At 44.4% G+C, this 27801-nt stretch overlaps 1 protein-coding gene and 1 pseudogene across 2 annotated transcripts; both read right to left on the bottom strand.

The window, feature by feature from the left end:
- Positions 1 to 673: 673 nt before the first annotated feature.
- On the bottom strand, positions 674 to 1302 carry LOC143655709 (ubiquitin-conjugating enzyme E2 E1 pseudogene; annotated as a pseudogene).
- A 7155-nt stretch (positions 1303 to 8457) lies between these two features.
- LOC143655708 (dehydrogenase/reductase SDR family member 1-like) lies at positions 8458 to 16281 on the bottom strand. Of its 2 annotated transcripts, none has more exons than XM_077127088.1 (9): positions 16124 to 16281; positions 15511 to 15682; positions 13926 to 14069; positions 13697 to 13776; positions 10460 to 10592; positions 10012 to 10158; positions 9422 to 9491; positions 9029 to 9109; positions 8458 to 8855 (listed from the first exon to the last, which is right to left on the bottom strand). In XM_077127088.1, the coding sequence occupies exons 2-9, from the start codon at positions 15658 to 15660 to the stop codon at positions 8719 to 8721; spliced, it is 942 nt and encodes a 313-aa protein (XP_076983203.1). In that variant the 5' UTR covers positions 15661 to 15682; positions 16124 to 16281; the 3' UTR covers positions 8458 to 8718. The 2 variants fall into 2 exon arrangements, with proteins under 2 accessions (XP_076983203.1, XP_076983202.1); XM_077127087.1 differs by having other exon boundaries at positions 15511 to 15664.
- Between the last annotated feature and the right edge of the window lie 11520 nt (positions 16282 to 27801).

Genomic DNA, 27801 nt, shown 5'->3' with positions numbered 1-27801 from the left:
TTAATATTGTTTATTAGCACAGTAACAGATGCAGACTTAAGTAGTCCACAATATATAACCAATCCACTGAGCAACTCCTATTCCGCACCTTAAAGTTAACAGCTTAAGGTATTTCACTACAGGTTTCACAAGTCCTGATTCAAACCTTTATTAATCTTTTCACAATAAAGTAGACTGGCATATAAAATAATACACAACTACTCATTTCCTATATGGTGTCTTACAGCCATGTGTCCATATACAAAATGACTGTTTTTTAAAACCTCTATTAAATACCAATGTTCCCTCCCAAGAAGGAAAACCAAATTCCAATTTTTTTTAAACAAAAAAGTGTATAGTCTTGGAAGGACTTTTACGTAAATGGCCATGTGGGTAACCTGTACAAAATTAAGCTGTTTTTAATTTATATACTATAAGAAACTGAATCCAAATGTCTAAATGTAGGTTCTTTTCTGTACTACATTTCAGCTAATATTGCAGAACTAATGACAGTTTTAAAACATGCTATTACCAATATCTGTCTTGTAGCAAGATACCTTAAGTTACAACAAAATCTTAGGAAATAAGACTGAATAATATCTGTTATAGAAATACCCTATTCTTTACCAACTCCCACCCTCCCCCACAAAATCATAAGCAGCTCTCTTCTGTGACAGACAAATAAGGTAAGAATTGTGAAAACCCAACTTGTGTAGCATATCTCTAGGTCCACTGTCTGGCCATTCTGTCATGTTCTGCTCTGTTGGTCATATACTGAGTGGCAATACTTCCCACCAAGGGATCAGCCGGATTACAGTCTGTAAGAAGTGAGCAGATAGAAAGAAGGACTTTAGAAATGGTTAGTGCTGGACTCCAATTATCTTTCAATATGTCCAAGCAAATAACTCCTTGACTGTTAACATTACAGTGATAAATTCTTGTCCAAAAGGTAACCTTTGGAGGTTTGAAGGGATATTCTGGTGTAAACGTGATATCAATTAAGAATACACCACCCTCATACACAGATCCCGGAGGCCCTAGAATGGTTGATCTCCATTCATAGATGTTATCACCTTTGGGACCAGCACTGCAGTTGGGTGGAGGGTCTAAAGTGATATCTGCCAATTCCTTCTGAATTCTCTTGGCGCTGGTGGAGAGGAGTTTGGAGTTTTTGCTCATGCTGACTTTACTCTCCTTCTTGGGGGTGTTTGTTTCTTTCTCGGTTTGCTGGTTGGAGGACGAAGATGAGGAGGAGCTGGTGCTGGCCCTCGAATCGTCATCCGACATAGCAAACCCCCCCACCCCACCCCACAAACAGCCCCTCTGTTTGTGTCTGGCTCCTCCGTGCCGATGCGGCGGCTGCTGCTGCGGCTGCAGCTGGGCCTGGCCACTCGTGTATCTAACAGCCCTCATTCTTATTCTTGGTTCCCTGTGTTTGGATTATTTAAATGATCTATCTAGACAGGTTGAGTTAGATTATGTGCTACAGAAAATTTAGGTTCTGGACATATAAACCTTTCTTCTTTTGGTCTCCAAGCGTAGATGAGGATTTAAAATATGGACAATGACTTCCTTACCCGTGTGTTCTGAATTACCTCAAATCTGAGCTGTTTAGCTTTGTTCTTATCTCTCAATACTAGGTTATACATATATAAAACAGCCTCTCAAAATCCAGAGATAACAATTACCACTCCGGACTAAATGTAACTGCTACAGGAGCTTACAATCTAGGCCCCATTTTCTTATAAGTATTCCCACTTCTAGTCTAAAGTCTCTGGTCAATGTCACCTACTTTCTCAATTCTCTATTGAAGTGGGTTGCTTCCTCCTGTATTCTCTATATTCTCTATGATAGCATCCATCTCACACATTTAACTATTCTTCCCTGGTGACTAGCATGGTGAGAGACAGAGAGTTAGTGTAAGATAAATGATTTTTGAATGAATATTGTTTCCCCAAACTCCCGAAGACTCTCCAGTCTTGGGCCCCTCAGACCCTGAATCTCTTCTACCTCTAATCAAAGCTCTCTGTCCGTGTTGCATCCTTTCAGAGCTCTGTACTCTACTGCTTAGCTTATAAAATATTGATGGAATCTTGTCTAAGGCTCCTTCCGGTGTCTTGGGATACTAGGGCTGAGGACCAGTTCCCCGTGATGTGACTCCCAGTTCGCTCATTTCCTTCAACAAATGGAAAGTCGAGATGACTTCAAAGGTCTCCCAAGGCTGAAGTGAAAACCTTAGTGTGCTGGGGCCAGTCTGTCTTGTTCTTTGTTCCATTTCCGTAGCCAAGAGTGGTGCCTGGGTGCAGAGCAGGCTCTCAAATATTTGTTAAGAAAATGAGCCGACAGCTTCAATGGGTCTATATTGCTCGATGCTTTGCTTTACATGTTATTTAATTCCCAAGGTAGTAGAGCCCGGATTTGTTCATAGGTTAGTCTGACGTTGAAGCCCATATTCTCTTTCCATGATATTTGGTGGCCTTCAGGAGACAATGACATCATACAGGGATGAGTTCCAATGATGGCTCTTAGTGGTGGCTGTTGAAGGCTGGATGAGATCTTGAGTCCCCTTCTCCTTGTGTTTTGTTTGTTTGTTTTTTTTTTAACATTTTTAATTGTGAAATATAACATATATACGAAAGAAAACAATCAATTTCAAAGTACATTGTTACCAGTAGTTATAGAACAGAATCAGAGTTTGGTATGGGTTATACTTCCACAGTTTCAGGTTTTTCCTTTTAGCTGCTCCTAGACAATGGAGACTAAAAGAAATGTCAATATGGGTCAGCAGTCATACTCATTTGTTAAATCCTGTCTTCTCTGTTATAACTCTTCCCACTCCTTTGGTCCTTCTCCAGAGTTTTAGGGATATTTGGACTCTGCCCATCCTAACTTTTTTCATGTTTGGAAGGAGTGTTGATAATCTGAGATAGGGGGAAGGAACTAGTTGGTGTCATAGCCTTAGAACATGTCAATTTGCAACTTAATAAATTCCCCTCTTTAAAAGTTGTTCCGTTTCTGGTATATCACACTCCAGCCACTTGCAAACAAGAACAGAACCCATCTGGAGGGGGTAGATTTCTGGAAAGTGCTCTTAGTGGGTGAAAGTTCTGTAGAATCTCAGATGGAGCCCTAGGTGTTCTTTAGGGTTCACATGAATGGTTTTGGTTGGGGTTTGGCAGACAGTGGTAATTAGTAATATCTTGCTGAAGCTTGCATAAGATTACCCTCCAGAATAGCTTCTTGGCCCTATTTTAACTCTCTTAGCCACTTACACTTTATTTTGTTATATTTCATTACTCCCTTACAGTTAGGAAGCCATTGTTGATCCCATGGTGGCAGGGCCAGGTTCATACCTGGGAGTCACTTCCCACAGTGCCAGGATGATGGATGTCATGTTCCCACATAGGGGGGACCCTTCCCCTTGTTATTAAAATACATAAGAAGCTACCTCTGCCCCCCACCATCCTCAATTAATAATAGGCATTCAGGGTGGTGAATGAAAGGGGATGGGAGGGTGGTACAGAAGTCTGATCATCGTGACCTCAACTGGGTACATGAGGGATGGTGGAGCTTAAGTATAGAGTTTCAAGGGTTCTATACCTGTGACAAACTGATATGACAGATCTTTAAAAGAGCACTTTTTGGTATCATTTGTTGATTTCTGTGGTGTATATACTCTCATCATGGCTGATTTCAGGCAACCAGCGTGGAGTCTCTGAGTGAAGTAATAAGAAGGGAAGTGCATGACCAGCTCTTACAAGCCGGTGAGCTGGCTCCAGCAGACCACTGGACAGTAAAAGGGGGCTACCTCCAGAAAGCCACAGGGAGGCCACAGCTACAGCAGATGCTATGGGTAACCTTGGAAGACTCAGCTCTCTCCCTTCGGATTTAGCAGAATGGTGGTTCCCTACCCCTTTGATTTGTAGCAACACCCCATAACCTTGGGTGGGCATTCAGGCTGCTGTCAGAAAGGCTCGTCAGAGGTCCTGGGCTCCTCCTTGAAATGACACCCCTCGGGATTTGCCTCAGGCTGGGACAATCCACTGAGCACGAAAGGCCGCTCTAAAAGGCTCCTGTGTCAGTTCTGCAGAAAGACAGTCCTATGGTGCTCATCCAGAGAGGAAGGAGAGGGGCGTGGCAGTGCCATCAGCTGTTCTTCCTCTTCTGCCTCTCACTTGGATTTCAGCATTCCCTTCCTCCCAAATTCCAGGAATTCATAAACACCTGGGAATCTGCCCTGGCTGGACTGTGCCTCATCCAGAGAGCAGGCCCAGCTCGAAAACAGCAGGCATTCCTGAAGAGATGGTGAGGTGAGAAGTAGGAAAAATGTGCGAGACCGGGATGGGGTCCTGCCCCTGGTTGTGGAGGGACCCTGCTCCCAACTGAGGCGAGGGAAATAGGCCCTGAAGCCAGAGCTTAGATGCCCTTGAGATGAGCAGCTCTAAGAGAGTAACACGGACAAGTCCAGACGAAAGGGGCCTTCTTGTCCAGGGATGGAGCTCCTAGAGAACCTGAAAATTTTGTACAATTTTGAATCTTTCTTCCAAGTATTCATCATTTGGCTGAGCACAGAACCAACACTCACAATACATTGACGGCCCTGATCAAGGCGGAGTTAGAAGCTTCAGGGCTCCATCCTCCCACAGAAGCTTTGAACAACCAGTAACAACTGGCAGAAACATCTTTCACAAAGCTTCAGAAAACAGTGAAAGGACTGCAGTAACAGGTGGGCACTGAATGAAGAAGCTCTTTAAGCACTAAGTCCCTTAAAGCTAATATGTAGACATCAGTAGTAACTGAGCATCCAGAAACTAATTTCAACTAAAGTCAATACAGCCTAAGTTTCCACAGGAAGCTTGGTGCTGAGCTGTTCAGAGCGACTGAGTGTTGCCAAGGTTTAGCCATGCTTTCTCAACTTTACGCTAACTTTCAGAGATTTGGTTTATAGGCATAGCCTGAACCAAAGCTGTGGCTCACTGCTCACTTCATTCTGCTCCCTGGTCATGCACAGCAACATAATCTAAATAAGAAAACATGAGCTGGGGAAGTAGGAAACCTGGTTTCTATTCCTTATGCTTCCACAAACTAGCCTCATGATCTTCAGTGCTCCTGTCTGCAAAAAGCGGATAACGCTAATTGCTCTACAGAACTCACAGGGCTGTTGTGAGAGTAAAATGAGACAATGAAGGGACAGGACTTGGACAAGTACTATGCAAATTGTTAGAAATGGAGACAATCAAGTTAAAGGCAATGGTATAAACAGTGGCAGAAGGGTTCATAGATGAACCAGCCCTTTCTCTGTGTGGCTTAAACCCAGGTCACCACTGTTTCATTAATTTACACTTAGCACAGAAAAATAATTATGCATGTAATAAAGCATTGCTGTAAAAAAAAAAACAAAAATGGGCAATAGGAACTCTTGGCACCCAGGTTTCCCCCAACCCCCAACCATACCCCGCACCAGCTTGGAGCCAGTCCATGCTCCCAGTGTGGATCCCTGGATGTGGTTCCAGAGGCATCAGGATAACCTTCCTACACATTCTGGGAGCTTATCTGTCTGGCCCAATCTATCTGGTGGTGGTTTGAGGGACTCGCTTTCCCAGAACTTGCCCTATCGCTGGAGCTCTCCTAGAAAACAATGTGGGAGAGAAGTCAAATGGCTGCCTACAAGTGGCTGCAAGGGATTGCTGGCTCTAGGAATACAGTGCAGTGCCTAGACCCTGAGGAACCTGTTTCCTAGGGAAGAGGGGTGATCTGTAGCCATGCAAATGGGGAGAATTTCTAGGAGGCCCCTACCCTTTGGCCTGGAGCTATTCTTTCAACTCATTGTCTGGATAAGCCCTGAAGGAGAACACTCCCAGAGGTTAATCTGCAAAAATAAGGAAAGGTGTTTTCTTCTTCTCCTCCTGTTCTAGACTGCTAGCTGCCAGAATGCAACACACCAGAGATGGATTGGCTTTTAATAAAAGGGATTTATTTCATTAGTTCTTCAGAGATAAGGCAGCTAACTTTCAACTGAAGTTCTTTCTTACGTGGGAAGGCACAGGGTGATCTTTGCTGGCCTTCTCTCCAGACCTCTAGGTTCCAACTTTCCCCGGGGTGATTTCTTTCTGCATCTCCAAAGATCTGGGCTGAGAGGAGGTTTGCTGAGCTACTTGGACTGTGATACGTTTAGCTCTCTCATTTAAGTACCAGCCAACTAAGACAAACATCATTCATTGCAGCAAGCACGCCTCCTAGCCGACTGCAGATGTAATCAGCCACAGATGAGGTTCACGTACCATTGGCTTATGCCCACAGCAGCAGAACTAGGTGCCTTCACCTGTCCAAGTTGACAACTGACTCTAACTACCACACCTCCTCTTTTTTTTTTTTTTTTTTTAAAGGTAGCTCCTGGCATCCAAGGGAAACCTGTCAAAAATCCCAGCTGGATACAAGCTTAAGGAACAATACCTCAGAATCTAAATTCCAGTGACAACACTAGAATATCAAATTAAATTAAAATATCAAAATTTACAGGTTTCAGCAAAAGATTACAAAACATACAAAGTAACAGGAAACAATGTCCCAGGGAAAAGAGAAGATTAAAACATTAGAAACCATCAATGAGGGGGACTGAACCAGGGACATTCCAGATAAAGACTTAAAACAATAAAAGATCTTAAGTATGCTCAAATGCTTAAGGAAAATATAGACAAAGAACTAAAGGAAACCAGGAAATTGATAGATGACACAAAGAAAATATGAATAGAGAGATGGAAACTTAGGAACCAAAGAGAGTTGAAGACCTAGTATCAGAAGGCAAAAACTCTCTAGAAGGGTTCCACAGCATATTGGGGCTGGCAGAAGAAAGAACCAGTGTACTTGAAGATAGAACAATTGAAATCATCCAGCCTGAGGAAGAGAAAGAAGAAAGAATGAAGAAAAGTGAACAGAGCCTGAGGAACCTGTGGGACACAATCAAGCATGCTAATAGATGCACTGTGGGTATCCCAGGAGAGAGATAGATAGCGAGAGACAAAGGAGTAGAGAGAATATCCAATAAATAATGGCTGAAAGCTTCTCAAATTTAATGAAACACATTACTATGCACACCCAAGGTGTTCAATGAATTCCATACAGGATAAACCCAAATAAATCTGCACCTAACCATGTTATAATCAAACTACTGAATGCCAAAGAGAGAATTCTGAAAGCTGCAAGAGAGAAGCAATGTGCCACAAGGGAACCTTAATAAGATTGTGTCAGTTTCTCATTGGAAAACATGGAGGTAAGAAGGCAGTGGTGACAGCAAAAATTGCCAACAAGAATTCGATATCCAACAAAAGTGTCTTCCAAAAATGATGGGGGAATTAAGATATTTCCAGATAAAAAAGAACCGAGAGACTTTGCCATCACTAGATTGGCCCTACAAGAAATACTAACGGGAATTCTGCAGGTTGAAAGGATATTAGACAAATGAATGAAGCCACATGAAGAAATAAGATCTCTAGTAAAGATAATGATATGGGTAAATAAAACTACCTGTGGCTATTGTATTTTGGTTTATAAGTCCACTTTTTATTTCCTAAAGGTTCTAAAAATCAAATGCATAAAATGTAATGATAAATCAATGGCTTTGGATTCATAATATATAACTATGTAATTTGCAACCAGAAGTACATAAAGCTGAGGGGATGAAGGGGTGGAGGAACATAGTTTATTCTCAAAGCAAACTGGACTGTTACAGATTTAGGATGTCAAATTTAATTCCTGTGATAACCACAAAGAAAATATTAGTGAATATGCAAACTCGGAGTCAGAAAGTCGAGTACAGGTTACCAGGGGTGGGGGCAGGGGCAATTGGGAGTTAATGTAAAATGAGTGCAGAGTTTCTGTTTGGGTGAAGGGAAAGTTCTAGTAAGGGATGGTGGTGGGGAGACTGCAACATCATGAATGTGATTCATCCTACTAAATGGTGTGCTGAGGAGACGTGGGGATGGGAAGATTTAAGCTGTTTATATGTTTCCACAATTAAAAAAAGAAAGACATATAAATTAAAGGGAGAATGACAATTAAATGCAATGTATGATACTGGATGGTGATTAAGAATAGAGGTGACAATTTTCACAAGGATAGTACAGGGATGGCAGAAAATATTGGAATATAGAATGTAAGCTTTCTATTAATTTTAAATTTCTTGAAATTGGTAATAGCATTTAAGGTGATGACATAAGTGAATACACAGGGAGGTGTTATGTGCTCAAGGATATGTGTGCAGCCTGCTCTCAAATGTTCAGGAGACAGATAGATACATAGATCAATAATAGATGATAGAATGATATGGCAAAGGTGGTCAAATATTAAAACTGGCTGGTTTGGGTACCTGGGGTCGGTGGCAGTTTGTTGGAGTTCACTGTATGGGATCTGTTTCATTTTTCCCATTGTCTTATAAGCTTGAAATTCTTTCAAAATAAAGAAAAACCCAAAAAACATGTGAAGGAGAAATGAGACTTTTATTAGCTCATTGGGTATTGAAAATACAGAGGCAAAAAGTAAAATGTAGGGATGAGAAAAACCAAGGCACAAGGAACGGCCTATAAAAGCCACTAAGACCCAGCACGGACACACAACAGAACCTTCTTTTCTAATCAAGGGTCTGGGTAGGCAAGAAAGGTCACCTATTACCACTGAGATAGGCCAAACTACTCCCGGTCCATCTGGGGAGAGAAGCAGAGTGGTATCGTCAGGCAAGGAGGGTTAGAACTTGCTGGTATAAAGGGTAATAATCCACTTGGGCATACTGAGGAAGCCAGGCATGTAGGAGGACAGCCAGCTCATCCTGGAGGTGGTGGAAAGGATGGAACTCAAAGACAGAATGTCTTCAATACGTCGGCCTGGGGACAACAAGAAGAGGAGGATTCAACCCTTGTTTCCAGTACCTTGGACATCTCAACCTTGGCCAAAGAAAATGAGTGGGATTGAGGAAGGAAGGAACAGGGAGAAAGTGAGGGAGACGGAGTGTTCAGGGAAGAGAAGGAAGAGACATCTGGGCTGCTGGAGCTCTTACCATCCACATCCCGAAAGCCATAACGTCGAGCAAGGTCACCAGACAGCAGCACCTTTCCACTCAGTCTCAGAATTTTAGGGTCTGTGGACACATGTATAGCTGGAGATGGCTTAGGAGTAGCACAGAATGGCAACATTTGGGACTGATTCAGGAGCTCAGGAGAATTGTTTCTCTGGTCCTAGGAAGATACCTGGGCTTCTGACCCCTGGCCACTCTTAGCCACTTCCTAAGGCGCCCAAACATCACACTAGGAATCCTACTCTCTGGGCCTCGAGAACAAGAGGAAAGAAGAGCTTCTTCCTACTTGACAACTTCTCAAACCAGGGCCCAGCACTGACTGCCACAGTCCTGATACCATCCCTTTCTTGTGGCCAGCTGCCCCCAATACTTCACCTGTTGCCAAAGCGACGATACATTTGCCACTAACTTCTGGGGTTTCTCCAGATGAGAAACGTGATTTGAGCTGAAACACAGGGGCAGGAAAGTGAAAAGTCAATACCCAGTCCCCTTTTCCCCTCACGTACTCCAGGCGGAGAGAAAGGCCCTCGTGGCTCCACCTGCGGGAACCAGTGACTTAGAAGATCACCAGAGCTGCTCCTCACACTCGGACGAGCCTGGCACCCCCATGCCAGGCCTCACTGGCTTCCTGAGGCGAAGGATCTGATGGCGCCTACCAGGGCCTGGGCCTTCGAGGTTAGCAGCTCAATGTGCATGTTTTAAAGGAAGGGCTTTGAAGCCTTCAGCCTTTCTACTTCCCTAGGGAGCCTTTCCATTTATGCCACATGAACACGTTTCTTAACCTTGCCGAGTTTCACTTTCTCCATGTGTAAAATGGAGATGATCTTTCCCCTGCAGGATTATAGGAAATCACGTGTGAACAGTGCTCAGGGACTCAGTAGGTGGGAGCAGCTACTGCTGTACAATGGTCTTGTAGGGGATGGAGAGGATGAGTCCCCTGCCTCCCTCACCCTTCCCTTGCTAACCTGCTTAAGGTCGGGATCCTCAGAAGACGCTTCCGTTGTCACATAGTCCTTCATCATTTCTGTCTGCACAACCCCTGGCCACAGAGACACGTAGCTGACCCCGTGGCGTCGTAGCTCGTGGGCACAGTCAACAGCCAGCCTGTCACACTGTGGAGGGACAGAAGGCAGGGTGACAGCCAGGTCTTCTGGCAGTGTCACCTCCACACCTTTCCTGCTCTGCCGGGGTATGCTCCGGCCCCCAGCCGTTCCCAGTCCCACCTGCTCTTCTTCCCCAGTATAATGAGGGGCCCCTTGAGAACCAAACAAAGCAACTGTCCATGGAGAGGCAGTGGGAGAGATGAGGGTCAGCTGGCTTTACCATTCTGACCACTGGGAACTCACCTCCTGAGTCACAGATATCATCATGGTCCTGCACCCCTTCCCGACCCCCATGCCACTGGGTGCTCACCGCAGCTTTGCCCACGCCATACGCAACATTGAAGAAGTACTGCAGCCCGCCAATGGAGGAGATGACCACGATGAGCCCACGGCCAGCTGGGACCATCAGCCGTGCCCCGTAGACCGAGCACAAGTAGTGGCCTCTGGAGGTGGGACGGAGAAGAAGGCATGAACTGCCTTTGGCGTTTGTTTGGGGGCTGCGGCCCTTTGGCAGCTTCCTCTGCCCTCTAGCAGTTGCCGTCAGCAGAGGGAAGGCTGCAGACCTGGGAAATCAGACTCGAGCCCGCAAAATGAGAAGAAAAACGGTTAAAAATCAACCACCGCGAGATGAGGAGCAATCATCTTTCGAAGACGGAATGGAAGAATAAAGGGCAGTCACAATCACCGATACCTCAGGGGAAAGACTTCAGAAACGTATAGGGTTTACACGGAAAAAATATATAAAATTTCTGCCCAATATAAAAGAACAAGTGCAGGCATAATATGGTCACAGACAAGAAGAATCCATGTATATTTACATTGTTCTATTTAAATTAATCCATACACGGCAATTAAATCTTTAATCTGTATGTCCATAAGGCTTTTTGCAGGAAGTGACTAAATAAACTAAGGCTCAATGAGAAGGATAAACATATGAGATTAGCCTGGAAAATCTTGTAAAAAGAAGAGGAATGTCTGGTGGGTGAGGGCGTTGTGCATCCTCACCCTGTAATAAAATGGACCACAGGACACACTAGTTAAAAGAACGCAATACAGGTATAACAATAGGCAGGTAAATTAATAAAATGAAAATAGTCAATAGTTAGATCCAAGTGTAAATAAGAATTCAACATGTTTTCAAATCAGTGGGGAAAGATGGATCATTCAATAAATGATTCAGGATGATTGGGAGTCATGTGTGTGGCATTGGTTCTTATTTTTTATTTCAAAATGAATTCCAAAGGCTCTCACAGTTGAACTAAAAAAAAAAAAAGAAATGAAAGCATGAAAGTAGTAAGACTGCTAAAAGAAAACATGGGGGAATGTGTTAATAAACTTGGGGGGGCCTTTCTTAGCATCACAACAAGATAGAAACAATAAAAGAAAAGATCAACAGATTTGACTTTTTAAAAGTAAATCATATATATATATACACACATTTATGTACATATATAGAGAGAGGTGGGGTGTATGCATGAAAAAATGAGTAATAAAGTGGGAAATTATTCACAAAACAAATAAACTCTTCCACAGAGACCTCTTACAAATCAACGTAAAAAACAATAACCAAATAAGACAAAAAACAAATCACATAAAAAGAAAGAAGCAATAAACCAATGGAAAACAAAGGAAGCGCAACCTCACTAATCATTCTAAAGAAGTATGAATTAAAACAATCTTGAGATATTTGTAGCCTATCAAAGGAGCAGAAACTGTCCTGTTAGGTTGAGGACACAGGGAAACTGATACTTTCCTTCACTGACGTGGGATTATAAATTATTGGGGTCTTTTTAGAGGGCAACTTGATAATATTTATTACATCTTTAAGAAGTACATACGCTGTGACCTAGAAATCCTGCTACTGGGGGTTGTTCTGTAGAAACACCTGCTCACATTTAATGGGCCTCCAGGGCAGCATTACTTAATTGGGGGAAAAAGGATACAACTCAATTGCCACAATTAAGAAATTAGATAAATAAATTATGGTACATCCTTCCAACGGATAATTTTGCAAGCATTAAAAAGAATTAGAGATATTTGTGTGGACAATATGAAAGGATGACTAGGAAACCACTCACAGTAGCTATCTCAGAGGAGGGTGAAGAGGGTGGCAGTGAAGAGAACAAGATTCATCACGGTCTTCAACTTTTTTTCAGTAATTAAAAAAAATCTCCTACACCTATATATTATAACCAGAAAAAACATTTTGCCATGAGGAACATTTTAGGACCCTATAAATGGAAACAAGTAGAGAGAGTTTTAGTTTGAAAAGGACAGGCCAGTTCAAGGAATGCAGAGGAAGGACCCAGTAAATGTGTGTGTACGTGTGTGTGTGCACGCATGCGTGTGCATATGTGTGTGTACGTGTGCAGGCGTGCATGTACGTGTGCTTGCGTGTGCGTGCGTGTGTGTGCACTGGATGTGCATGCGTTTGTGCGTGTGCGTGCATGTGTGTGTGTGTGAAGAGGGAGGGAAGGTGCTGATGTGCTGCCGAGAAGCTCACAAAGTGAACTTTGCTGTCACCGCGGCCCAGCGCCCACCCTCCAGGTCTGGTGTCTCCCTCACTGCTGCAAAACCCTGACCAGCAGGGGAGAAGGGTGTGGAAGGCTCCTCTCTTTGAGGCTGATGGACAGAGGCACTGCCTACTTCCAGCGTTTCGGTTTTCCGTTCATGTCTCTGAGCTGACCGCCTCCCTCTGACCTCACAAACTTTCTTCCACTTTAGAAACCACGATTGCATTCTAGTCCTTCTCCCACTTTAGAAGTCACAATGGCATTTTAGTTCTGCTTTCAGGGGCTTGCTGCCTGAGTCCCAGGATCGGAACTGTAGGTGTTCTCAAATACTCTGATCAGATATTTGCAGATAATCTCTTGGTTAGTCCCACAGGTGGCTGATCATATCTACCTAGTAGAGTTTAATAATCTGAGAGAGGAACATCGTTCCAACAATAAAAACACGGACACTGCTGGTGCGTATTTACTGTGTGAATTCTAAATGCTGTGCTTCCACCTCACTTCTCTGCATAATGCCGAGACGCCCCTGCACTCCGGGCTCTGACCTAGAAGTGCCCTTGCCTGTGGGTCAGGAGTAAGAAAGGGGCGGCTAAGGAGCGGGAGCACTCACTCTTTCTTATTAACCTTCTCTTGGTCCAACACAAAGGTATCTCTTCCTCTAACCACTTTTGAAAGTACAGATTATCTACGGGGTGTGTTATTTGTGGGGGGTTGGAGCTCTCAGGGAGGAAGTCTCCCTTCTTGGTTGTGCGTTTGAATAGGCAGGGAGGGAGGCAGGAGGGAGGCCAAGGGCTCCTTCAGGTGAAAAGTACTGACAGAAAGAAGGCAAAAGGTGACACTCCCAGGTACAGACTCACCTGAATGAAACTTTTCCAGAGGTAAGTGGGGCAAATGGGACAGAAAAGAGAAGGGGATGGAGGGGCAAGGAGGCTCAGGAAAGGAGAGGGCCAATGGGGAAAGGTCTGGCCCCCCGCCTGGGTGAGAGAGTGAGGGGACCTGGGTTCTTGCAGTGGCCTTGCAAGGGGAGCACCTACCTGAGTCCCACGTTGTTGACATCGTCCCACACAGAGGCGGGGCTTTCCCAGAATGTCTTCTGCTTATTGTCCATGATTGTCTGGAAGACACAGGAAGGGTGATGGATTGGACGATCTTAAAGCAAGAAGGAGTGAGGGGCTGGGTAATAGAGGAGACAGTGGGGATGAGGACTCAGGGCTTAGGGGTAGGGCCAGGAACATGGGGCTGGGATCAGAGTTCAAAGGGTACCTGGACCCCAGCGTAGGCATTGTTGACCAGCACATCCAGACGCCCCTCCTGCTCCCGATGCACCTGCTCGAACAGGCTCTGCACGTCACTCTCCCGACTGGAATCACATACCACAGGCACACACCTGCCTCCACGGGATTGCGCCTGAAGAGGGACCCAGGAGATACGTGCTAAGGCAACCCCCCCAACCAAAGTGAACTTGGGAGCTGAGAAGGCAAGCAGCTGAGGGAACCTGGCGAGCAAATCTCACCCTCTGGTGTTTCAGGAATGAGCGGCTCCTCCCTCTCGGCCCCCACCTTGCCCCCACCCACTAGCAAGGTGGATCTCGTGTTTCACATCAACAGACTTTTACTGAAGCTTATAAACCACGTGCAAGGCACTGTGTCCTGCACATGGAGGACAGGGACAGATAAGGCATGGAGCCAGCTCGTGAGAACCGAGTAATGATCCTTTTCCTCATCCTTGGTCATTTCCATCTCTCAGGCCCTTAGCTCCTACTCTTCGGCACTCACTTCGAGCTCCTCTGCAACCCCAGCCCTCTTACCCTCATCCCATCAACTGTCCTCTTTGGTAACTGAGAAATCAGTTACTAAGTAACAACTCTTTCTACTTCATGTTCTGCCTCATCCTGAACAAATGTGTCCCCATCCTCCAACTTTAGAGAAAGCATGTTGTCTTATTCTAGAACAATCTCCCTGTCCTACCCACCTGTGCTTTGGATCACAGTCTCTTACCCTAGTGCATGAATTACTGCAACGGCTCCTACCTGCTCATCTCTCCTCCAGTCTTTCTACCTTGTAAATTAATTCTTCATACGACAGCCAGTGTTGAACTGTCTAAGATGCAAATCTGTTTAAAATCTTCTGATGGGATCCCCATCTCTCAGAGAATAAAGTCAAAGTTCTCCAGCATCTCATCCCCATGCTTGCCTTGTACTTTTAGGCACTAGCTTTTATTATTCACCACATGCACGCTGTGTACCACTTTCCCTCTGCTAGAATGCCTTTCCTAACTTTAGAGACTCAGTTTGGGAACCACCTCCTGCAAAATGCCTTCCCTGACAATCGTGTTCCCCACAGAATCTCCACATGCACTCACGTGCACACCTCTCTCATCATCACCACGTTCACACGACATGGAGATAAGCAATTTCTGCATCTGACTTCCTGTTGGACTCTGTCTTTTTAAGAGCAAAGATTATATTTCATTAATCTCAGTAACTTCAGTGCTTTGCCTAGCACCTAGCAAACTGTAGGCACCCACACATTTATTGAACTGAAGTCTAGTAGGGAAGTCTGGATTCCAAATGAGAACGTAAAGTTCATTAAGGCTTCCCCAAAAATAGAAGAATGTACAGGCCTACAATCCTTTAGTTGTTAATTCCAAATTCCCGAAGCTCATAAAGCTTACTTGGTGGTGAAATCGGACCCGACCTAAAGTTGATTGTGGTATTTGTTTATCCCACTTGGAGTAGATATTCATGTTTTGCTGAGGAATATTATGATTTCTAGTAAGGGGTTACAGGAGAACCTGAGAAGGGCTTCCTCGGTGGTTTCTGTGCGGCAGTCCCAGAGCAAGGGCTCACCTCCTGAGCAGTGGTCTGCAGCGTGTCCAGACGACGGCCAGTGATGTAAACGGTGGCCCCTGCTTCGCAGAGCTGCAAGGCAATGCCGCGCCCGATGCCCCTGGACGCCCCAGTCACCACGCACACTTGGCCCTTCAGAGGCGGTGCCATGATTCTGGTAAAGGGTGAAAACCTGTGGCAGCAGAGACTTGATCTGCGGAAAGCCGGCAGATTGCGCGTGTGCGTGTGCGTGTGCGTGTGTGTGTGTGTGTGTGTGTGTACGGGGACCCAAAACAGCGGCAGGAAGGGGAGCAAAGGTCGGGCTCCTATGACAGGAGGGAAAAGGAACAGAGGGGGTGCCTGAGAGGTGGGTGGGCCCTCAGGCAGGGCTGCTGAGTGTCTCTTTTGGGAGGGTAGGGAGTGAAGGGGGCGGGCTGGGCTGTCCAGAGCTGGACACCTCGTGGCATCCTCTGAGGTGGGAGGTTCTGGAACGGGAGACCCTCAGAGTCCTGGGCTCTCTGGGGCTGTGGCCCTTACAGCCTGGATTCAGTCCCGCCGACCGCGGGCGCCGCTTCCCGGTCGGGTGGAGCGGGAGGCCCGGGGACCCAGAGGCGAGCGGGGAATTCTTACTCACCAACTCCTGTGCGGTCTCGCTACAGCTGCTGTGGCTCGAAAACCTTGATTCTGGCGGCGGGAGCGGGAGGGATGGAGTGGAAGTCCGAGCTCTGCCAAGACCAAACTGGAGAGGTGCAGGAAGGGCTCCGAGAGAGCAGGACTGGGTCTGAATCTAAGGTCCGGGTGGAGGGGGCGGAGCGCTGGCCTGGGGTGAGGGCAGGATGTGGGGGCGGGGCGAGCATTCTACCACTAACCACCCATGCACCCTTAGTGTCTTTTTTGAAATAATTAATTAATTAATTTATTTATTAAACGTAACAACATACAAACACGAGCATTCTTACCATATGATCATTCCATTCTTGATATACAATCAATAACTTACAATATTATCACAATAACTTACAAAATACACATATTGTATATTCATCATCTTGATCATTTCTTAGAACATTTGCATCAATTCAGAAAAAGAAGTAAAAAGAAAACAGAAAAAAACTTCATACATACCATACCCCTTACCTCTACCATTCATTGATCACCAGCATATCAATCTATGGAATTTCTTTTAACATTTGTTCCTCTATTATTTATTTTTTTTCCACACTTTTTATTCATCTGTTGATAAGGTAGATAAAAGGAGCATCAGACACAAAGTTTTCACAATCACACAGCCACATTGCGAAAGCTATATCATTATACAATCATCTCCAAGAAACATGGCTACTGGAACACAGCTCTACATTTTCAGGCAGTTCCCTCCAGTCTCTCTACTACTCCTTAACTAAAAAGGTGATATTTATTTAATGTGTAAGAATAACCTCCAGGATAACCTCTCATATCTGTTTGGAATCTCTCAGCCACTGACATTTTATTTTGTCTCATTTCGCTCTTCCCCCTTTTGGTTGAGAATATTTTCTCAATCCCTTGGTGCTGAGTCCCAGCTCATTCTAGGATTTCTGTCCCACACTGCCAGGAAGGTCCACACCCCTGGGAGTCATGTCCCATGTAGAGAGGGGGAGGGGAGTGAGTTTGCTTGCCATGTTGGTTGAGAGAGAGAGGTCACATCTGAACAACAAAAGGGGTTCTCTGGGGTGACTCTTAGGCCTAATTTTAAGTAGGCTTAGCCTATCCTTTGTGGGGTTAAGTTTCATATGAACAACTCCCAGGATTTAGGGCTCAGCCTATTGCTTTGGTTGTCCCCACTGTTTGTGAGAATATCAGGAATTCTCCACATGGGAAAGTTGAACTTTCCCCCTTTCTTGCCATTTCTCAAAGGGGACTTACATTAGTGTACTACTGTTAGGTAGTATTGTGCTGTCCACACATGCACCTTTAGTATCTTCCTTTTAATTAAAAATATGTATAATTAAATCTCCCACCTCCATCTCCATTCTTTTCTTTTCTTTTTTGTTAAACTGGGAAATCTTTATTGAGTATCAGTTATGGTCAGGGAGCACTTTAGCTATTTCCACACAATCTATTTAATGTAACTTTCACATAGTAAAGGAAGTCATTTTAGTTTGTTTAAGTTGCCAAAATGCAATATACCATAAATGGGTCGGGTTTTTTTCCATTACAATGGGTATTTACTTACTTACAAGCTTACAGTTCTAAGGCCATGAAAATGTTGAAATCAAGGCACCATAAAGACAGTACCTGGTTTTCAGCTTCTGGCTTCTCCATCTGTAGCTTTCTTTCTAAGCTTCTATGAGTGACCTTCTCAGCTTCTGGCTGTTTCTCTCTGTCTTTCTTCCCCTTATAAAAGACTCCAGTAAGAGGAGTAAGAGCCACCGGGGGCATGCCTCAGCTTAGCCCAACCACGGGTGCTGCCCACGCTCGGTCTACACCCGCAGGAATGGAATAGCTTTAAGAACATGATCTTTTCTGGGTACATAACAACCTCAAACCATCAGAGAAGTATCATAATCCCTATGTGTGTCCAGTTTTGAAAAAATCATAGTCACTTTTTTCCTGTTTTTTGTGAAAAATAACATATGTACAAAAAAAGCAATAAATTTCAAAGCACATTGCAACAATTAGTTCAGAGTTGACAGAGTTAAAATCTGTTAACTTTGAACAGATTTCAGAGTTTGGTATGGGTTACCAACGCCACAAATTTATGGTTTTACTTCTAGCTGCTCTTAGATACTGGACACTAAAGGAAATATCAATATAATGATTCGGCAATCATACTCATTTGTGAAATTCTACCTTTTCTGTTTAACTCCACCATAAATTTTGATCTTTCTCACATTCTTTATGGGTATTTAGGCTATGCCCATTCTAACCTTTTCATATTGGAAGGGGCTGTTGATAATATAAGGTAGGGGGATGAAACGAGCTGATATTCTAGAGAGGCTGGGGTCTCTAGGTTTCAGGGCTTATCTGGTCCAGGGACCCATCTGGAGATTGTAGGTTTCTAGAAAGTTATCCTAGTGATTAGAACCTTTGTAGGATCTTATTGTACTAGGTGTTCTTTAGGGTTGGCAGCAATGGTTTTGTTGGGTTTAGGCAAGTTATGATAGGTAGCAATGTCTAACTGAAGTTTCCAGAAGAGTGATCTCCAGAGTAGCCTCTTGACTCTATTTGAACTCTCTCAGCCTCTGATACCTTGTTATACTTCTTTTCCCCCTTTTGGTCAGGATGGCATTGTTGATCCCATGGTACCAGGGCCAGACTCATCCCTGGGAGTCATCTCCCATGCCGCCAGGGATACTTTCACTCTTGGAAATCATGTCCCATGTAAGGGGAGGGCAACGATTTCACTTGGAGAGCTGGGCTTAGAGAGAGAGAGTCCACATCTGATCAACAAAAGTGTTGTTCTGGAAGTAACCCTTAGACATATCTGTAGGTAGGCTAGGCTTCTCTGCTACATACGTAAGCTTCGCAAGAACATGCCTCAAGATCAAGGGCTCCTATTGATTTGGGTGTCCCTAATGTTTGACTCAGAATCAGGGGTTTCCCTGGTGTTAAAGTTTTGTTGTCCCTTATTTTTTTCTCCTGTCCCTCAAGGGACTTCACCAATACTTTTTAATTATCTTTTTAATATACTCTGGGATGTATCCAGCATTACATTAAGCTATGTGGGATTAACAGCCCTCATTCTTGTTCTTGATTCCCTGTGTTTGGATTGTTTAAATGATCTATCCAGACAGGTTGAGTTAGATTATGTGCTACAGAAAATTTAGGTTCTGGACATATAAACCTTTCTTCTTTTGGTCTCCAAGAGTAGATGAAGTTCTAAAATATGGACAATGACTTCCTTACCCCTGTGTTCTGAATTACCTCAAACCTGAGCTGTTTAGCTTTGTTCTTATCTCTCAATACTAGGTTATACATATATAAAACAGCCTCTCAAAATCCAGAAATAACAATTACCACTCGGGACTAAATGTAACTGCTACAGGAGCTTACAATCTAGGCCCCAATTTTCTTATAAGTATTTCCACTTCTAGTCTAAAGTCTCTGGTCAATGTCACCTACTTTCTCAATTCTCTATTGAAGTGGGTTGTTTCCTCCTGTATTCTCTATATTCTCTATGATAGCATCCATCTCACACATTTAACAATTCTTCCCTGGTGACTAGCATAGTGAGATACAGAGAGTTAGTGTAAGATAAATGATTTTTGAATGAAAATTGTTTCCCCAAATTCCCGAAGACTCTCCACTCTCGGGACCTCAGACCCTGAATCTCTTCTACCTCTAATCAAAGCTCTCTGTCCACGTTGCATCCTTTCAGAGCCCTGTGCTCTACTGCTTAGCTTATAAAATATTAATGGAATCTTGTCTAAGGCTCCTTCCAGTGTCTTGGGGTACTAGGGCTGAGGACCAGTTCCCCGTGATGTGACTCCCAGTTCACTCATTTCCTTCAACAAATGGAAAGTCTAGATGACTTCAAAGGTCCCCCAAGGCTGAAGTGAAAACCTTTGTGTGCTGGGGCCAGTCTGTCTTGTTCTTTGTTCCATTTCCGTAGCCAAGAGTGGTGCCTGGGTGCAGAGCAGGCTCTCAAATATTTGTTAAGAAAATGAGCCGACAGCTTCAATGGGTCTATATTGCTCGATGCTTTGCTTTACATGTTATTTTATTTAATTCCCAAGGTAGTAGAGCCCGGATTTGTTCACAGGCTAGTCTGATGTTGAAGCCCATATTCTCTTTCCTTGATATTTGGTGGCCTTCAGGAGACAACGACATCATACAGGGATGAGTTCCATTGATGGCTCTTAGTGATGGCTGTCGAAGGCTGGATGAGATCTTGAGTCCCCTTCTCCTTGTTTTTTTTTCTTTTAACATTTTTTTAAAACTTTTTTTATCGTGCACCATACCATATATACAAAGCAAAGAAATAAAAAAGCAATAGTTTTCAAAGCACTCTTCAAAAAGTGGTTACAGGATAGATCCCAGAGTTTGTCATGGGCTACCATATGATCCTTTCATATTTTTCCTTCTAGCTGCTCCAGAATATAGGAGGCTAGATGGCTTAAATACTTTTTTATCATTGTGATAGATTTTTTCCTTCTTTTTTGTGAACAATAATATATATACAGAAAAACTTAAATTTCCAAGAACAGCACCACAATTGGTTGCAGAACATATTTTAGACTTTGACATGAGTTACAATTTCACAATTTTAGGTTTTTATATGTAGTTTCTCTAAAATAATGGAGACTAAAAGAGATATCAATTTAATAATTCAGCATTCATATTAATTTGTTAAGTCTTATCTTCTATGTATAATTCCACCATCACCTTTGATCTTTCCATACCTCTCCTAATTTGGGCTATGGCAATTATAAATTTTTCATATTGGAAGGGTCTGTCACTAATATGGGGTAGGAAGATGGAACTATCTGATGTTCTGGAGAGGCTGGTAGGTTTCAGGACTTATCTGGACCAGGGACCCATCTGGAGGCTGTAGGTTTCTGGCAAGTTACTATAGTGCATGGAACCCTTGTGGAATCTTACACATTACCCTAGGTGTTCTTTAGCATTGGCTGGAATGGCCCCAGTTGGGGGTTGGCAGGTTGGCAGGTTATGATAGCCAGCAAGGTCTACTTGATATGCAGCATAACAGCAACCTCCAAAGTAGCCTCTCGACTTTGAACTTTCTCTGCCACTGATACTTTATAAATTATACTTCTTTTCACTCATTTGGTCAGGATGGAATTGTTGATCCCAAGGTGCCAGGTCTAGATTCATCCCTGGGAGTCCTTTCCCATGTCATCAGGGAGACTTTTACCTCCGGATGTTATGTCCCACGTGAAGGGAATGATTTCACTTGCAGAACTGGGCTTAGAGAGACTGTGGCCACATCTGAGCAACAACAGAGGTCCCCCAGAAGTAATTCATGTTAGGCATGCCTATAGGTAGTCTAAGCTTCTATGCTGCCTACATAAGCTTTATAACAGTAAGCCTCAGGATCGAGGGCACGGCCTATTGATTTGGGTGTCCCTAAAGTCCAACAGAGTATTAGGGGATTCCCGGATGTTAAGGTTTAATGGTTCCATAGTCTTTGTCTCCTCCCTCAGGGGACTTTGCCAGTACTTTTTGATTATCTGGTTAGTATACTCTAGGATGTTTCCAGGCATTACAATTATCTTTACAGGATTAAAAGACCTCTTTCTCATTCTTTTTTTTTTTTTTTAATTTTTTAACTTTTTAAAAAAATACCGAAAAACGCCAAACAAACACAAACATTCTTAACTTTTGATCATTCCGTTCTACATTTATAATCAGTAATTCACAATATCATCACATAGTTGCATATTCATGGTTCAAAGGTTCTGAGGGAGGGAAGTGATGGGCTCAAGAGCCAGCCTCCAACCTGCGGGCGAAGGTCGGTCTCTATCTAAGGGATGGGATGAGGTCATTTATGGCACTAATACCAGTTGAGAGCCAAGTGGGTGTATGAGAAAGAGGTTCCCTGGAGGAGAGCAAGATAAATGGCAGCAGAAACCAAGAGAAGCCCCTAGGTGGAGATGGGCTTTGTGGGAGGAGTCCTGGCAGTAGAAATGGGGCTGGGGGAGTGGGTAGCACTCCAGGGGTTGGAACAGCTCCAGTAAAGGTGTGGAAAAAGGAAGTGTGGTCAGATTTAGAGAAGGGCAAGCACTGAATTTGGCCAAGAGATCTTTTGGTGACGCTTTCACCGCTATGCCCAACAAATCTCCACCCTTCCCTCTGCCCTAAATAAAAGACCTCCCAGCACGATGCAGGGGAATGAGCTTGCCCTCTAGAGAGTCATGCATATTAGGTCAAATCCAGACCCCTTTACTGCAAAGCCTTCTAATCCTGGCCAAGTTACCTAAGTTTTCTGAGCCTCAGTTTCCTCAGCTGTCAAGAGTAGGAACTAACAGTACTTACCTCGAATGGCAGGTGAAAAGATTAAATTAGGTCTGGATAGAATGTTTAGGTCATTGCAGGCACTTGATAAACATTAATTCACCCCCTACAATAACACAAGACTTTGGCTAGTTTAGCTGTGTGAAACTGACAATGAAAGTCTGAAGCTGGGTCCCTTTTGCCCCCTTGCACAGGCCTGGAGCTAGCACCACAGTCACTGAACACCCCTTCCTGCTGGACAGTGTGTGAGCTCCGCTTTGCTCCTTTCTTTCGGATCCATGCCCCTGTTGGGGGGCACCGAGACCTACTCACACATGGATGGGGCATATGCGTTCCGACTTGCTAACAGAAGTGCTCAGAACTGACCCCTTCCTCCTTCCGTCTCCTCCCAGCATTCTTCCTGGGCTCTTCCTTTTTCAAGGGCCTAAGGAAGGGGGTCCTTTCCTCTCCAAGGTTCCCCCAGATCCCAGGCAACCTCCAGTTCCTCCCCACTTGAGGCATACAAGTCAGGCAGGTCTTGTGATCTCTTGACCTTGCTCCAACCTGGGCCTGCACCTGAGCCCTGGCTGATGGAAACTGTCCATCCCCACAACTGACCACTTCTGGGTTTCCTGAGGTGCCTCCGTCGGTGCAGATGGCAGCGGCATCCCACGCAGCAAGGCTGTCTGGCAGGCAGCAGAAGCAGCCCCTCCTTAGCCTCTGCTCAGTCTGGGGGCAAATCCTGCCTCCTCTGCAGCTCCATATGAGGCCAGGTCCGGCTGGTCCGGCTGGTCAGACCGGAGGCAGTGAGGCTGTCTGGATGATCTCGGGGGAGAACGCCCATGAGCGTGTGTGGGGAGGGGGGTGTGGGCTGGCTGAGGGGGTGTCTCAGTGGATCACTACAGACCAAGGTGGGCAGGTGGGGCCTCGAGCTGGGCTCCTTCTCGGCATTGGCATTGTTCCTGCTGGGCCGTTATTCTACATTCCTGAAGCCAACACCCTCCCTTTCCGTTACCCTCTCTACTGGCAGAGCAGGGAAGATCTGGGGATGGGAGTAGCTGCATAAGGGCCTGGGATAGCATGGGGGGCTCTGGATCCAGACCAGCTTCTTAGCTCAGAATTGTGAAGCCCTACAAGGGCCAGTACAGGCCCGAGACTGCAAAATACAACCTCTCAGGTGGAGAAAGAGAGGCTCAGGCTCGATCACAGAAAGTCGTTCTTGGAATATGTTTCGATATTTGCCTGTACAGCCATAGACAGTCTCTTTGGAACCCAGGTATAGGCAGCACCAGTTACCTCTGCGTTGGTAACTGGTGACTAGAGGGCAGGGATGCTGGAGAGACTTTTCATTGTATACACTTTTATAGCTTTTGGCTTCTGAGCCATGTGAATATGTTACCTACCAAAAAATAAATCAAAGGCAAAACAAATCTCCATCTTCTTCTGGACTCATCTGGGAGATCAACCATCTTTAGGGGACTGGCCAAGCCCTTTGATTTGCCCCAGCAGGGGAAGGAGCTGCGTCTCAGCCAGCCCCTCAGTGTCCTTCCAGGGTGCCTTCAGGCAAGCAGGCTGCTCATGGCCTTCTCTTTCCAAGGTTGGGCACATCCTTTCTCTGTTTCTCCCACCAGTGTCGCGGTCCCCTGTGCCAGTGACAGTACCACAGCAGTCCTCCACTAGCCCCACCTCCCTTCCTCCAGGCCCCTAGTCTGTGGGTTCTAACTCCTAAAACATCTCCACTCACTCCTTCACTGCCAGCATATCTCCGGGAATATTGGCCCTTGCAGGCTGCCTTTCTTGATGAACACAATCGGCTCTCACTCTTGAGCCCATGCTCTCCACTCTGCATCCCCAGTGAGCTTCCCAAAATGCAGATTTGATCATGCCACTCTCTTGCTGAAAACTTTCCATAGCTGTCAATGTTAGTACTCTGTCCAGATGCCCTTGGATCCCCTTTTATCATTTTTGCATGACGTCCCCTTTCAGTGTCCTTTCAAAGCTGAGCCCTGGAGCTCTCAGGAGGACTGCCTTGGGCCTTCCAGAGCTGCTTTGCCCCTGGGTTTAACTGGAGACTGCTGGGGAGTGGGTGGTGGTGAGGGATGGAAGCCTGGGACAACCCTGAGACCTTCCATTCCAGACGTGGCTCCTGCGGTGTCAGGCTGAAGCCACCCTCCCGGGCTGAGACCTACTGTTGCTTGGCTTCACCTCCCCTCCCTTGCTGACCTTCCCTGGGCCCACTTCCTTAATAAGTCATTCAAGGTGTAAGATGGCTCCCTTAGTGGAAACCTATTGTCCATATTTTGAACCTCATCTCTGAATCCGAGTGTTGAGAATTAACAAATAACCTGCAGCCTTAATACATGTCAGACTTTTAAAGTAGCAAACAGCAAGTAGCTAGAGGCAAATAGTATGCGTTAGTCTTTTGTAGTAGCTTGGGGCAAATATCTAACTGTTAGAACTCACTGAACTTGTTTCTTCAATTCTGATGCTATGCTTTCTAACAGCAAAAATGTTGGACAGGAAGGGGTTAACTTGTGGCTGGCACTGCTTGTATCCCCTTATCTTACCACACATACCCAGCTGGATTTTGCCATTTCAATTTTTTTTTAAACAACACCTCTTTATCATCTCAGTGTCTGTGGGTCAGGAGTGCAGGCCTGGTGTAGTAGCGTCCTCTTTGGGGAGTTCATACCCTACTGGTGACTCAAGCTGTCGGCTGGAGCTGAGGTCTCATCTGAGGCTCCAGTGGGGAAGGATCTGCTCCAAAGCTCTCTTGGCTGTGGGCAGAAGGCAGTTCTTTTCTGCTGTGTGGCTCAGGGCTTTTGTTTTCTGCTGGCTGTTGGCCAGAGGGGATTTTCTCATTTCTTAACAGCCCTTAATGGCCCACTTTATTTAGCTTAGTCTCTTTACTAGTTATCTCCTGTTACCTAATCAATGTGTAACTGCTTAATTTAGCCTCCTTACTTACCTTATATGGTTGAGCTATCTATAGCTTTATGTGCTATCCCTGCCCCAGACTTTGTCAGTTCCTTAATGAATGTTAATTAAACCATTTAGGTCCCAATTTGGGAAACTATAGCCCAATGCTTGCCCCATCAGAGCAGCTCTGGGGCCTGCATTGTCCACTTCCAATTGAACAAATCAACCAGTATCACCTAACATCCCAATGTCAGTATCCCCACCTCCCTTTGTTTGTATTTCATTAAAACTCAAAGTTTCTCCAATTCAAGAATGTAGTTAAGACTTTTATCTCCTGCTTTGGCCAACTGCAATAAATATTCTCTCTCTCTTTGAAATCCGGTTGAGGCACTTAGATAGGAAATGAGGGAGGGGGGTGTGACTCTAAGACCTATAAAAAGGAATTCCTTTTGGTGCAAGCACATCTAGGCCGCCTCAATCTCCCCCTACCCGCACTGCCCACCTGGCCCTCACTCATGTGGCATGCCCACCTGAAAAGAACCAATGAAAAGTAAAGCTCATCAGTCCCTTATTAGCATAACCAGAGGGGGGAGGGTCCCTCCAAGTCCTTTTAATGCAAGGATCCGGACCTCAGATGGCTTCTCCTCCTTCGGACACTGCCCGTGCTCACTTTCTTCGCTTGTGTCCCTTCCCTGCATATTAAAAAAAATTTTCTTTTTAGAATACATTTTAAAATTAATTTAAAAAAAAAGAAATTACAAAAAAGAAACACATTCTTAACATATGCTCATTCTGTTCTACATATATAATCAGTAATTCACAATACCATCACATAGTTGCATATTCATCGTCATGATCATTTCTTAGAAGATTTGCATCAATTCAGAAAAAGAAATAAAAAGACAACAGAAAAATAAAATGAAAACAGAAAAAAAAATTATACATACCATACCCGTTATCCCTCCCTTTCATTGATCACTAGTATTTCAAACTAAATTTATTTTAACATTTGCTCCCCCATTATTTGTTTTTATTCTGTATGTTTACTCATCTGTTGACAAGGTAGATAAAAGGAGCATCAGACACAAGGTTTTCACACTCACACAGTTGCATTGTGAAAGCTATATCATTATACAATCATCATCACGAAACATGGCTACTGGAACACAGCTCTACATTTTCAGGCCTCTCCATTACATCTTGGATAACAAGGTGATATCTACTTAATGTGTAAGAATAATCTCCAGGATAACCTCTCGACTCTGTTTGGAATCTCTCCGCCATTGACACTTGTCTCATTTCATTCTTCCCCCTTTTGGTCGAGAAGGTTTTCTCAATCCCTTGATGCTGGGTCTCAGCTCATAATAGAGTTTTTCTCAACCCCTTGATGCTGAGTCTCAGCTTATTCTAGGATTTCTGTCCCAAGTTGCCAGGAAGGTCCACATCCCTGGGAGTCATGTCCCACGTAGACAGGGGGAGGGTGGTGAGTTTGCTTGTTGTGTTGCCGGAGAGAGAGGCCATGTCTGAGCAGCAAAAGTGGTTCTCTTGGGGGTGACTCTTAGGCCTAATTTTAATTAGGCTTGACCTATCCTTTGTGGGGTTAAGTTTCATATGAACAAACCCCAAGACTGGGGGCTCAGCCTATACTTTTGGTTGTCCACACTGCTTCTAAGAATATCAAGAATTCAACTTTGGGAGGTTGAATTTTCCTTGATTCTCACCATTCCCCAAATCAAATCACTCTGGGATTCATCAGGGCATCACTCTGGATAAACCAACAAAATCTCATGTCCTACCCAAGGTTCCATGTACTTATGCTATTCAACCAACTATCTACGTAAGTTTTTTAGGAAATGCACAAGTCAAAATATAAATTTTGTACCAAGTAAACATTTTTTGCTTTAGTCTCACGCATACGTTGAAAATTTAAAATAGCAATTACCATCTATTTCCAGCACCCTGCAGTAATGACATTCCTTTGTTCTTCCTCACGCAAAAACATTTTTTAAATTTGTACATTTAGTCACTATCATTATACACTCTAGGCATTCCAAGATTACACCATCTCAATCTTTATCGTCTATCTTTCTTTGTGATTTCATTTATGACCTCAGCCCTCCTCCCTCTATCATTCTCACATTCAGCTTCATTCAGTGTTTTAACATAATTATATTACAGTTAGGTAGTATTGTGCTGTCCATTTTTGAGTTTTTATATTCAGTCCTGTTGCACAATCTGTATCCCTTCAGCTCCAATTACCCAATATCTTACCCTATTTCTATCTCCTGATGGTCTCTGTTACCAATGAAATATTCCAAGTTTATTCACTTATGTCAGTTCATATCAGTGAGACCATATAGTATTTGTCCTTTTGTTTTTGGCTAATCTCACTCAGCATAATATCCATCCATGTTGTTCCATACTTCATAACTTTATTCTGTCTTAACGCTGCATAATATT

The sequence above is a fragment of the Tamandua tetradactyla genome, chromosome 14 (assembly GCF_023851605.1).
Source record: "Tamandua tetradactyla isolate mTamTet1 chromosome 14, mTamTet1.pri, whole genome shotgun sequence".
Taxonomy (NCBI): domain Eukaryota; kingdom Metazoa; phylum Chordata; class Mammalia; order Pilosa; family Myrmecophagidae; genus Tamandua; species Tamandua tetradactyla.
The sequence above is the reverse complement of the archived record's forward strand: the minus strand, read 5'-3'. Positions and strand labels throughout refer to the sequence as shown.

Coding starts and splice junctions, on each gene's coding strand:
- LOC143655708 (XM_077127088.1), bottom strand. CDS start 15,660: ATGGCACCGCCTCTGAAGGGCCAAGTGTGCGTGGTGACTGGGGCGTCC. Junction 14,070..15,510: donor TGCAGACCACTGCTCAGGAG/GTGAGCCCTTGC, acceptor GTCCCTCTTCAG/GCGCAATCCCGTGGAGGCAG. Junction 8,856..9,028: donor TGGCTTTCGGGATGTGGATG/GTAAGAGCTCCA, acceptor TGTTGTCCCCAG/GCCGACGTATTGAAGACATT.